Source organism: Epinephelus lanceolatus, chromosome 10 (genome assembly GCF_041903045.1).
Source record: "Epinephelus lanceolatus isolate andai-2023 chromosome 10, ASM4190304v1, whole genome shotgun sequence".
Lineage (NCBI taxonomy): Eukaryota > Metazoa > Chordata > Actinopteri > Perciformes > Serranidae > Epinephelus > Epinephelus lanceolatus.
Genome location: NC_135743.1, coordinates 12,349,633 through 12,362,872, shown reverse-complemented (window position 1 = coordinate 12,362,872; position 13,240 = coordinate 12,349,633). Strand labels below are relative to the sequence as shown.

The following is a 13,240-nucleotide window of genomic DNA, read 5'->3' as shown; positions in this document are numbered from 1 at the left end:
TTAAATATCATAATCATACAGCTGCTTTAGACCCAAACTTTATTGGAGGTTATGGACCAAATTCTGATTATACAAAACTTAATTTCAACAAATAAATTCACAATTTTACAGACATTTATTTTCTAATGTATGTATGGTAAAAAGTATTTTTGGGCTGCCTGCGTGCGCCATGTGATACCGCAATATTGAGTGTGGTGATTGCAGTAAATCACCTCCAAAGCTGCTCCTTGGTCTCAGCAAATACTTGATGGATATCCATAAAATAAAGTATATATATCCATGGCACCTATAAGATGCAAGGACTTTTGTGATGCTCTGACTTTCCCAGTAACACCACCAGCAAGCCAAATTTGAATTTGTCCAGCACTACTGGTTTTTGAACAAATATTTGCCACAGAGATTATTTTCTGCAGTAATCCAAAATCAAATGGAAAAATCCCAATGGCGATCTTAACTTTAGTGTTTGTCTACAAATAAACATAATTCCTGCAGCACTCTATAATGGCATTCTAATCCCCCCTGACCCTATGTTCACCCTACAAGCAATAACGCAAAGGCGCGACAAGCTACATTATCGCAGTCGCCATGGAACTGTTGCTCAAGCATTTGTTAACATGGTTACGGCATCACAGGCTTGGGTGTCTGCTACTTGCGAGAATGCACCTCAAGTGAACGCCATCTAAAGTTTGTATTAAGTCATAAAAATATTGATGCGATCAATCAGTTCCCTCACTTTTGGCCTCCTGCTGCCACCCCATTGCATCCCTGTGTGCACTGCAATGCACAGAAACGAAGCATAGCATCAGCTAAGTTAGCTAAACAACACAGTACCACAGCTAGAAAACAAAAACATGCAATTAGTTGATACTTTACCGTGTCATTGAAGTGCTGGATAAGTTAAGGCCAGCTCAAGTTTCGTTTGTAGCACTTCACGAACGTCAGCAGCAACAAGTGTCGGGCGTCAGTCTGTAGCTTCATGTCACCAGCTTCCACTTAAAATGGCATGTATCCTGTTGCTGCGCCGCTCGTAAAGTGAGCACAGCATTAGTGTTTAATGCTAAATAGCAATTGAAACCATACTAACTTGCTAAATTAAGATGGTGAACATGGCAAACACCACATTAGCATTTTCATTGTAAGTGTGTTAGCATGCTGATGTTAGCATTATGCTCAAAGCACTACCACTGTGCCTAAGGGCTCATTTATGCTCAGTGTTAGACGAAGATGGACAGAGCCTTCTGTCCCTACTCTGTGTTTATTTTGTCCACATTTGTGCACGTTTTCAGAAAGCTTACAGATACAAACAAAAGAGAGAAGTACCACCGGATTGTGGAGGCAGTGTTAGCTAGCTTAAGCAAGATGCGACCGCAGGAGATGACAAATCAATGTAAATGTAAATAAAACAAATCTGTAATATATAATAATATATAGTCAAAGCAGTCGAAAGAATTCTCTGTCCACATATTGACATGTACTTAATGGCAGTACAGACCACCGCTGTCTACAACGCTGCCTCTGTTTAAGGGTACAATATTACGACCTCCTCCACTGTCGCCTCGATTGTTGTTGTATGAAATGTTTGACTCTGCCCTCTAGTGCCATTTATTGACTGTATCCAGGCCATCATAAAGGACGCATAGACGTATGAGGGCAGGGATGTTTACGACATTTGAAACTGACCTATCTATTTTCATTCGTAAAGGGAGTACAAATGGGCCATAAAGCTGACAGCCATAGACTTTTAGTTTTATCACTATTGCGTGTCAGCTGCAAACATGTTGTATGTACAAGTTAGCTCATTCTTGCAAATGTAAGCATTGAAACAAGAACTCAGACACATCTTTGTGTGCAGGTCCGACTGGGTCGTACCACCATAGTTGTTGCCCACCGCCTCTCAACCATCAGAAATGCTGACGTCATTGCCGGCTTCCAAAACGGTCGAGTTGCTGAGCTGGGGACTCACAGCCAACTGATGGAAGAGAAAGGAGTCTACCATACACTGGTCACCATGCAGGTAACATAGACACACATAAACACTTTGACGCACCATTTGGGCAGTCTGGAAGTCAAGGGGAGTTTTCATAATGTTCAGTCTTTGATATTGTTTGTGTTTGTGGTTTCCTCCCGTCGCTTTCTGCCGCAGACCTTTCAGGAACTCGAGGAGTTGGAAGAGGCAGAGTTTGAGCTGTCTACAGATGGGGAGAAGAGCCGCTTAGTCAGGACCCCCTCTCGGTCCTCTCTGCGCAGGAGGAAGTCCACTAGGGGCTCCTCCTTTACCGGCTCAGTGGGAGAGAAAGAAGAGAAAGAAAAGCTCAAGGATGGAAATAAGGAGGAGGTGAGCTGTGTTGCAACATCTCTGGGGTTTGAGTGGCTTGGTCAACACCACTATTACCTGAAATTCATATATCATTAGATGTCAAAACAGGCTTTTAACAGGGCTGAGAGATTTTCTTTTTTCAGGCTTTAACAGGTTTTGTTACAGTGAAAAATCTCTTCCTGAAAAAAAGGGAGAAAGGCACAGGGAAAGGAGGTGTGACTCAGCTCTTTCTCCCTCTGTCTGTAGGATGACAGTGCTCCACCCGTGTCGTTCTCTGAAGTGATGCGTCTCAACCTTCCCGAGTGGCCGTACATTTTGGTTGGGACCATCTGTGCCATCATCAACGGTGTGATGCAGCCACTGTTCGCTGTCATCTTCTCCAAGATCATCACTGTATGTAACTCACAGTATCTGTGTACCACAAGTTACTTTACTGCTTCATGTTCACTGCAATATTTGTCAGATGTTGTAAAAGGTGTTTTTCCCCCCTCTCCTTTCAGGTGTTTGCAAACCCAGATACAGAGGTTGTTAGGCGAAAAACTGGATTCTTTTCTCTGATGTTTGTCGCTATTGGAGCTATAAGCTTTGTCGCCATGTTTCTACAGGTAAACGCGTACAGACACACACACGTGAATTTGACGTACATTTGTTTTGTTGGTGTGTTTATTGCCCTCAGAGGAATAGTTTGATGTTGTGGAAAATAGACTTCTTTAATTTCTTGATTTGCGACGAGATCAAACCGCTTTAGAAAGTTGCAGAGAAAAGGTGCAGCGGTGTGAACTGGCAGTCTGAGCTCGACTCAAGCCGACAGATCGTGTCACCTCCAACTCAGCTGCATTTATATGCAGATATTTGAGCGGTGCTTGGTCTGGTGCCCAGATATCTGCTGGCTACACCACCCCAGCCAAAGATATTGGCCGTCGCCCCTAGAGTCTTCATCGTCATTAGACAATAGTGGATGCGTTCTGAGATTGCAGGAAGCCTGGCTCTGTCAGGAGCGTATCTGTGTTCCCAGGGTCCTATGTTTCCCAGTTCAATATTCTGTTAACTCATATCAACCCTTCTTATGTGTTCGTGCCACTTTCTTGTCACTCTCTGTCTCTAAGATAGCCTTGGTGTCCTCTGACTGTCAATACATAAGACATATCAGACAAAGAACCATAAATAGACCAAGAAGTAAGATTATGACTGATGAGAAAGATTGCAGGTGAAGGTTCAGACCTCTTTTCCAGGTCTGTTTGGAGAGAAGAATAGTTAGTTAATTTTCACCTTAACCTGACCTTCGACCTCTTTCCTAACCTTAACCTGACTCGAGATGGGAAGTAAACCTTGCCCTTGATCTCTTTTCTAATCCTTTGTTAGCCCTTTTTCATTCCCTAATTGATTTTGTTTTTTTATTCTTTCATTCTTATAAAAGATTTTAAGTTCTTAGGCCACAATTAATTTTGGAACAGTCATTCAACAGAAAGAGCAACTATATTTTGACAAAGACCTGTGGCCAGCACAATTTCATCACTCTCAGAGTCATGATTTTAGTCCCCTAACCTAACCTAAACCTAATGTCATAATAAATGAATGCAGAGCTGGGGAACATTGGACCTTGGAAACCTCAGCATAAATAAGCTTAAGTGCACCTCTAAAGCTCACTAATTAACACATTGTGTCTTGTTTGTTTAGTCGGTTCACAGGACAAATGTAAACACAAGTAACTTTGGAAAGAGCTGGGCTAGCTGTTTCCCCGTTTCCAGTCTTTGTGCTGAGCTAAGCTAACCATCCTCTGCGTGCTGTATGTTTACTGGACAGACATCAAACTTCTCACCTATCTCTCAGCAAGAAAGCTAATAAACAAATTTCCTTTCTTTACCCAGATGATAGTGTTGCAGTAAAAACACACGTGGCAGTTAGTCATAGAAGTTCACGTCAATGTCCAGGTGTGCTCATGTCCTCTGTCCTTTGTCTGTCTAAACTCTTAACAGGGCTTCTGTTTTGGTAAATCTGGAGAGATTCTGACCCTCAAATTGAGACTCGGGGCCTTTAAGTCCATGATGAGACAGGTGAGTGTTACCAACTGAAATGTGAGACCTTCACAGGGTGGGAACTAAATTAGTAATAACAGAGTCATGGTTTCGACCCTCTTTTTCCTCACCTCTGTTATCTCTCTGTCAGGGCTGAGCTTCTCCAGATACTGAGTTCTTAATAAACAATAACTAATAATGTTGTTTTTTTTAAAACTTTGTTGATTATCTTGTAAAGTCTGATGTTACAGAGAGATAAGGTTTTCAGGTGGTAAATGGACGTGCACTTATATAGCACCTTTCCAGTCTTCTGACCACTCAAAACGCTTTTTTTTTACACTACGAGTCACATTCAAACACTAATTTATATACTGGTGGTCAAGGCTACCTTACAAGGTGCCACCTGCTACTAAGTTTTTAACACACTCACACACCGATGGAACAGTCACCAGGAGCAAACTGGGGTTCAGTATCTTGCTCAAGGATATCCGGGGATTGAACCGCTGATCTTCCGGCTCTAATTAGTGAAGGACCCACTGTACCTCTGAGCCACAGCCACCCAAAGATGGTCAAAAGCTAAATGGTTTCAATACAGTAGAAGTCAGAACAATATGGCACTCAAGCTCAAAATATTATCTCCATAGATTTATTTTCATACCCAGATTGGACACCAAGATGGCTCGTATTCATTCCAATGGAGCTGCTCTCCTGTCTCATATGCCAAATAAAGTTTTGAGAGTTACCTCTCTGCTCTTAGACTTAACATTGTTAAAACACCATAGATTTTTTACAATTTTTACAATTAACTCTCAGTTTATGTTAGCTATTCATTTTCATTACCAAAAAAAAGTCAATCCCTGTTTTCTTGTAGGACCTTGGCTGGTTTGACGACCCTAAAAACAGTGTCGGAGCGCTTACTACCAGACTGGCCACAGACGCTGCCCAAGTGCAAGGGGTAAGTCTCACCAGCTATCACACACGTGCGCACACACAACTCAAGTCAAACCAAATCATAACACAAGTGATCACAGGACACTTTACAGAGAGAGCGCATCTAGATCATACAATGAGCCAACTACTCAAAGGAATTTTCTAATTACTTTCGTCCGTTGTGCGGCAGTAGCAAGGAAAAGCTTCCTTTTAACATATTCGAATTGAACAGCCAAATCTTCGACTGATATAATTCTGAGTCAGGTACAGTCCTAGTAATGAAAACAATAATGATAATGGACGAAGGACTAATAATAATATCTGTGGACATCAAGCAGGATCACGGCAGCAGGTGCCACCCCAATCCAAGAAAACTGCCAGCTCAGTGTATCCTCCAAAAGTCCCCCTGCAGACTAGGCAGCCTAACTAGGGGCTGGTTCAAAGCAAGCCTGAGCCAGCCCTAACTAAAAGCTTTATCAAAGAGGAATTTAGCTACAGCACTATCGATAGACATCTAGTACCTAACAAAGTTATTTGACCAGTGAATCAGAAAAAACTGTGATCTTGTCATCTGCTTTGTTCCCGTCTTCCACATCTGCTCAGGCCACAGGAGTGCGTATGGCCACGCTGGCCCAGAACATAGCCAACATGGGCACCAGTTTGATCATCTCCTTTGTGTACGGCTGGGAGCTGACCCTGCTCATCCTGTCTGTGGTGCCTGTCATGGCATTGGCTGGAGCTGTGGAGATGAAGGCGCTCACTGGAAATGCTGCTGAAGACAAGAGGGAGCTGGAGAAGTCTGGAAAGGTGGGGATTCAGTGTGGGGCTCTCCAAGGACAAGCACCAGTTGTTAAAACATCGACCTCGTGATATGTAATGATGTTTGTATGGTTTGTCTCTACAGATTGCTACGGAGGCCATCGAGAATATCCGAACTGTTGTCTCTCTTAACAGAGAGCCCAAGTTTGAGTCTTTGTATCAGGAAAACCTCGAAATACCATTCAAGTACGGAAAATTCGATTTTTTTAAAACACAGCTCCGAACAAAAACTATATATGTATTTTAATGAAATTTGATTGATTTGAGAAGTGCGCTCTCTCATGACACCTCTCTATATCTCTCTGTACAGGAACTCCCAGAAAAGCGCCCATGTCCACGGTATTACCTTCTCCTTCAGCCAGGCCATGATCTACTTTGCTTATGCAGGCTGTTTCCGCTTTGGAGCCTGGCTCATTAAGGAAGGAAGGATGGATGTCGAGGGAGTGTTTCTGTGAGTTAACAGACAGCATGACTTTGTCTTGTCTCTTAATCAGGAGATTGAGTTCCAGTTTATGATAAAGAAGATGAACAGTTTGCGTGGACTTGTAGGTTTCAGCAGGGAATATCAGCAAAGCATTTCTGTTGGGAGGAGAGGCTGTTTATATGGCTTTTAATCATTACCCCGGCCTGAAGTATGTGAGGGGCCACTGTGAATGTGTTAACTGTGAACACACGTGTTTTAGGATGCTGATGTAACTCAGTGTCATCGTTGGGAGGAGCCTCCACCTTCACTTATTTTCTACCTGTTGCACACAGAAGAAGTCCAAAGGTCACACACTGAGCTTCTGAAGGAGCATAAAACTATAAAACACAGAAATATGAACTCTCCAGCGCATGGAACAGTACACAAACACATGCTATAAACCTTCAAAGAGAGGACCGACGGAGAGTCTCTGCAAGCATGTAGGCCTACTTGCTTAATGTCCGCACATCTGATATATAGAATTTTCTGATCATTTAGTTAGAGTGAGTGAAATTTCTGATATTGTGCCACCACGCTTTAATGGTGATGCAAGCTAGATGACCTAGCTACCATGACGTTACCCATTGGTTTGTGGACTGTTGTTCTGAAGACTTGAGTTTGGGATTTTGGCCATTGTCATCCTGGTTTTTTGGAGCAAGTAGTGACCATGTTTGGACGAAAGGTTGGAGCTGTGGATGAGTGAAGTTGGATTTGACTCGTAGGCTGCGGGGAGGCCTCACAGACGGCCTGTCACTCAAGTGGCCCCACCCTTAAACAATGACTAACTTTGATAAAATGTAAACGGGGGAGTTATAAATAAAAACTGACTCCCTGTACAGTCATTATAAATGTTGAAATTAGCTAGAGACCAGAACATTCTTTGTACCAGGCTATAAATACATTTATTTCTGCTGTTAAGTTGGGCATTTTAACATGGGGGTCTATGGGGATTTACTCTGTTTTGGAGCCAGCCTCAAGTGGCCATTCAAGGAACTGCAGTTTTTGTCAAGTCATGTTTTCAGGGGAGCTCATGTCTCATTAGGAGGATCCAAGCTCCCTCTGACTCCGCTGTGGTTCACAAACCAATGGGTGATGTCATGGAAGCTACGCCCAAATACGGTGAACCAAAGAGGTGGACCAACAACCTGAAAGCCATGTTGCTTAAAGGGCCAGTGTGTAATATTTGGCATGGTTTATTGTCAAATCTGAATCTGAATCTGAATATTCTACCCATTAATATGTTAATATAAGTGTATAATCGCTATAAAATAAAATTCGTTTGGTTTTCGTAACCTTATAATTATGCTTTTATATATATATATATATATATATATATATATATATATATATAGCAAGGGTCTTGCTTTAGAGAGGTCGCCATCTTGCGCTGCCATGTATGTACGGCAGCCCGAGCAGACAATCCAGCCAGCCGGAGAACGCGTTTCGCGTGTATAAATAAACCAACGAAGACAGCGGAAGGAAGGAAGAAGGAGGAGGAAACACCCACTCAGTATGGTAAACGAGTATGTGTGTATGGAGTGTGTGTGTTACACTAGAAGAGTCAGAGTTTGAGACGGAGTCTTTTACCCCCTGGAGTGTTACCGGAGTTTTTGGAGTGCTCAAATAAACTGGCCTTTTTCCCGAACGCTACTCTGGTCTCCTGCTCGTGAGGGATTCATTACAATATCGTAACATGGTTTAGATTTCTAAATAAATATTCACCTCGTTGCTAGATAGACCTACTCCTGAAAAACTGGTGTCTGCGCAAGGCTTTTTGTCCCTACGAGGCCACGGTCATTTACCCGACGGGAGGGGTGAGCGAGTGAGCCCTGCAATTTAGAATTTGACCACTGATGTCACTGTTTTCAACCCATTTTACACACTGGCCCATTAAAAATGTTAAATCTAAGTTGGAATCAATTAAGGGGAACAAATAAAAGGAGATACTGGGAACGCTGGGTGACTAAATAAGTGAATTATCTTCATCCATTCAACATTTGATAGAACTCTATTCACTATTTTATCTTTTCTTCATAAACAAAAAATTATACAAGTGGCATATAAAAATTTATTAATTTGCAAAACAGTCCATGAGTCAGATTCAACACAGCATTATGATGATGACTTGTGCACCTTTCACCTGTGAGCTGCAAACACAACACCCCTTCATTTGTTGTATTTAAAGCTGTAAACACCTGAGCCAATTCATCATGACATGACGGAAAACTGAACTCAACAGAATGGCTTGTGTAATTAGGGGACAAAAGAGGAAATGGTGTTTCTTTTCACATATGAACACCTACAAACATGTGATGTTGACACAGAGGTTAAGCTGTCATTGGCCCATGTTATCTCAGTGTTATGTAATCACGTGTAACGCTCTGTTGAGTAGTAACTGTGAAAGGTCAAACTAACGTGCATCTGACTTCCTCTCCAGTGTGGTTGCGGCTGTTCTGTACGGTGCCATGGCTCTCGGAGAGGCCAACTCCTTTGCTCCAAACTACGCCAAGGCCAAAATCTCAGCTGCCCACCTGATGATGCTGCTGAAGAAAGAACCTGCCATTGACAATCTGTCACATGAGGGAGAGTCACCGGTACATAACAGAGCCCCACACACACTAAACACGTCACATACAACACAGCTCTTTACACACATGCTAACATATCACTCCTCTGTGTCATCTTTTAAAACCGCAGGAGAAATTTGATGGTAACGTGCACTTTGAGGGTGTTAAGTTTAACTACCCCTCCCGCCCTGAGGTGCCCATCCTCCAAGGGCTGAACTTGAAGGTGAGCAAGGGAGAGACTCTGGCGTTGGTGGGGAGCAGCGGCTGCGGAAAGAGCACCACCATCCAGCTGCTGGAGCGCTTCTACGACCCCAGAGAGGGGAGAGTGGTGAGCAGCTACACCCACGCTCTGTGTACACTAACACGTGCCTCTTCACCTACTGTCATCTAGCTAATGGTTAGCTCACCGGTGTGTTTATGGCTGCTTTACAGCACTGTACTCGGAGACAGGGACCTAGAGACTGTGTGAGGCCTGTGTAGCGTGTGTGTTTATCTTTACAGCACTGACCAGTTCATTTTATCATGATGGGATTGCTGGTTTTGCTGACAGTCGTCTGAGAGTGTAAAGAGTATTTATTGCTATCTCCTGGTCTCTCACGTTATGACAAGGTCACTATTTTAAAGGTCCTCACAGTTCACATTTGACGTTTGATATTTTTTTCAAACATGTAAAAAAAAAAAAAAAAAGACATGAACTTACAAACAATGAAGACAGACAGTAAAAAAACAGTATTTACAATCATTAATTTTATTTATTATATTAAATCATATAATATATATTAATTTTTATACTATTTTTTTCATTGTTAATTACAGAAAAAGAAAATATATATATATATAACTTGTCCTGCTGTCTTTTTATATTTAAATAAGTGAACATGTGACTTATACAAAGTATGAATATATTAATTTTATTTATTATATTATACAATATAATGTAATAATTTTTCTCATTGTTAATTACAGAAAAATAGAATATATATATATATATATATATATATATATATATATATATATATATATACACACACACATGTTTGAGAAAGTAAACAGTAATCCCTGTGACCAAATAGTGAATGTCAAACCCCTTCTTCAACCCTGTATTTCCTGAATATTACATCTGAATACCTTTTAAATTGGTGTATGTTTGGACATCGCTTGAGCTCCACATTTAAACTGCTCCATGAATTCACTCCACATACTAAAAAACAAAAACTCCCCCCTCCCCCTGCTTTACGTTGCGGTCGGACATGGATTTCTGTTGGAGAACTGAAGCAGTTCTGTTGCTCTCCTCAGAGCCAGACTCCATTGAGAAAAACAGTGATTTAACATCGCTGATCACAGGAGCTGCTGGTCTACTGCTGCCTCCATCAGTTTGTTTGTTTGTGTTACTGTGTGATTTTGGTGTTTAAATGGGTAAGTTTGAATTTACCAAAGTCACAATAACACAGACTAACTTACTTATTGAGGCCGTGGTAGATCAGCAGCTCCTGTGATCAGCTATATTAAATCAGTGTTTTTCTCAGTGGAGTCTGGTGGCTTTGGTAAGAGCATAGAAGCAAAACTAAAGCCATTAACTGCTTCCATCCGAACAGGCCATCTGACATTGAGGCAAAGCAGTGAAAATATTCCAAATAAAACACACACTTAACTGATATAGATTTTGTTTCAGGTGGGACTTTTTTTAGGTGGCTAAATTACGTTTTGTTGCTGCCGTCATGCACAGCAGTACACTGCTTAGCTTAAGTTGCGGTTCTCCTGCTGCTTCTCCAAACTGAGTGCCTGATATTTTACTCAGGAGTTTGTGGCAACCAAAAAAAGAGGCCAAAAAATTAAAAAAAAATTTAAACAGTCACGCATGTTTTAGACATCAAGCCCCATCACTCCTTCTACAATAATAACTGCTAACATTTTCTCCTTCAGCTGCTGGACAATAGGAACGCAAAAGAGCTCAACATCCACTGGTTGAGATCCCAGATAGGCATCGTATCCCAGGAGCCCGTGCTGTTCGACTGCACCTTGGCCGAAAACATCGCCTACGGAGACAACAGTCGCACCGTGACCAAGGAGGAGATAGAGGAGGCTGCTAGAGCGGCCAACATTCACAAATTCATCGACGACCTGCCACAGGTAACTGCTGTGATGTGTCAGTCATGACATAGGTGGAAATAAAAGAGCAGTGTGATGATTTATATCGATCAGTTATAATCTTTACAACATCTCAAGGCCCTCACTGAGACAGTCGGGATATAATGTCTGTCAGTGTGCCAAGGATTATACAACAGCAAGCAATACAACTCACGTCAAGGTTATTTAATCATACGAGTCAAGGACTGGGCACCCAAATTACACTTAAATTATTCAGTGTTTTCCCTTAAGTGATGACTCGTCTTTTACCTCTAGTGGTGTTGAGTCTTTTATCTTAAGTGGAAACTAGTGTTTTACCTCTAGTGGTGTCGAGTCTTTTACCTTAGTGGAAACTAGTGTTTTACCTCTAGTGGTGTCGAGTCTTTTTCCGTAAGTGGTGTCGAGTCTTTTACCTTAAGTGGAAACTAGTGTTTTACCTCTAGTGGTGTCAAGTCTTTTACCTAAAGTGATGTCTAGTCTTTTACCTCTAGTGGTGTCGAGTCTTTTTCCTTAAGTGGTGTCTAGTCTTTTACCTTAAGTGGAAACTAGTGTTTTACCTCTAGTGGTGTTGAGTCTTTTCCCTTAAGTGATGTCTAGTCTTTTACCTCCAGTGGTGTCTAGTCTTTTACGTTAAATGGTGTCTAGTCTTTTACCTTAAGTGGAAACTAGTGTTTTACCTCTATTGGTTTTTAGTCTTTTACCCCTAGTGGTGACTAGTCTTTTACCTTAAGTGGTGTCTAGTCTTTTACCTCTAGTAGTATCTAGTCTTTTACTTAGTTTTGTCAAGTATTTTACCTTTAATGGTGTCTAGTCTTTTACCTCTGGTGGTGTGTAGTCTTTTACCTAAGTGATGTTAAGTCTTTTACCTTAAATGATGTTTAGTCTTTTACCTTAAGTGGTTTCTAGTCTTTTACCTCTAGTAGAGTCTAGTCTTTTATATCTAGTGGTATCTAGTCTCTTAGCTTATGTGATCTATGTTATGTTATGTTATCTAGTGTTTTAACTGTAGTGGATTGTGTTCCTTTTACCTTTAGTCATGTCAAGTTTTTTTTTTTTTTTTTTTTTTTTTGTTACCTCTTGTGGTGTCGAGCCTTTTATCTTAAGTGATGTCTAGTGTTTTACCTCCTGTGGTAAGTAGTTTGGGCTATATTTGCCCAAGAGGAAGTGTCCCTGGTTCTTCATTTTATGGATCCATAATTTCTTTATAATTTCCTGGGTAGGTAAAGGTAAACTAATGTACACACAGTGTTCAAATCAGTACATTTCTTTATTGAGAGAATACTCTATTCAGCTGAACATGCAAAAAATGTGAAATAAGTGTAAAAGTATATGGAAAGTAAACTTTCCAATAATTAATAAATAATCTATGATATGTTACTTTAGATTAAATGTTGCAGTTCTTCCAAGAAACTCTCAGTCATCAACTGCTTATGAACTAAACTAAACAAATCCCAACTAACATATAGTCTCAGACCTGTCTCTGTATTACCATTGTAATTAGTACCAATTTTATGTTTCTTTCTAGGAAACTACTGACTCATAAAATAAAGTGTTGCCACACCATTTCTTCAGTACAAAGTATTTACAATGAAAACTGGATTACAGGATGCTTCTGTCATGACTTTGGCCACTTCCTCTCTCCCTCTGTTTGTATGAGCAGAAATACGACACTCAGGCAGGTGACAAAGGAGCGCAGCTGTCAGGTGGCCAGAAGCAGCGTATAGCCATAGCCCGAGCCATTCTCCGAAACCCCACAGTGTTGCTCCTGGATGAGGCCACATCCGCGCTCGACACTGAGAGTGAGAAGGTAAGTGTTAGGTGTGGGAGGGCTAAACCAAAGATGTTTTAGGACCAAAGGAACTTTTTCATAGTTCTAAAAACCCATCTTTTTGTTGTGTCTTAACTAGGAATGATCTTAGTTCTTAGAACGCTGTTTTTAAGGGACTTTTTAGCTCCTATTTCAGAGGAAGTGCTCCTCCAGCACAAGAGGAACCATCTGTGC

General features: G+C 41.3%; 1 protein-coding gene across 1 annotated transcript in view; it reads left to right on the top strand.

Moving 5' to 3' along the window:
- Positions 1–13,240, top strand: part of abcb4 (ATP-binding cassette, sub-family B (MDR/TAP), member 4) — a 29,300-nt gene that overhangs the window by 12,670 nt on the left and 3,390 nt on the right. The window contains exons 14-26 of the mRNA XM_033640618.2: positions 1,853–2,014; positions 2,144–2,335; positions 2,564–2,710; positions 2,818–2,922; positions 4,294–4,371; positions 5,204–5,287; positions 5,866–6,069; positions 6,167–6,267; positions 6,392–6,532; positions 8,982–9,138; positions 9,242–9,439; positions 11,035–11,241; positions 12,899–13,045. Coding sequence (XP_033496509.2) covers positions 1,853–2,014; positions 2,144–2,335; positions 2,564–2,710; positions 2,818–2,922; positions 4,294–4,371; positions 5,204–5,287; positions 5,866–6,069; positions 6,167–6,267; positions 6,392–6,532; positions 8,982–9,138; positions 9,242–9,439; positions 11,035–11,241; positions 12,899–13,045 — 1,923 coding nt within the window. The remainder of the gene's footprint in view (positions 1–1,852; positions 2,015–2,143; positions 2,336–2,563; positions 2,711–2,817; positions 2,923–4,293; positions 4,372–5,203; positions 5,288–5,865; positions 6,070–6,166; positions 6,268–6,391; positions 6,533–8,981; positions 9,139–9,241; positions 9,440–11,034; positions 11,242–12,898; positions 13,046–13,240) is intronic.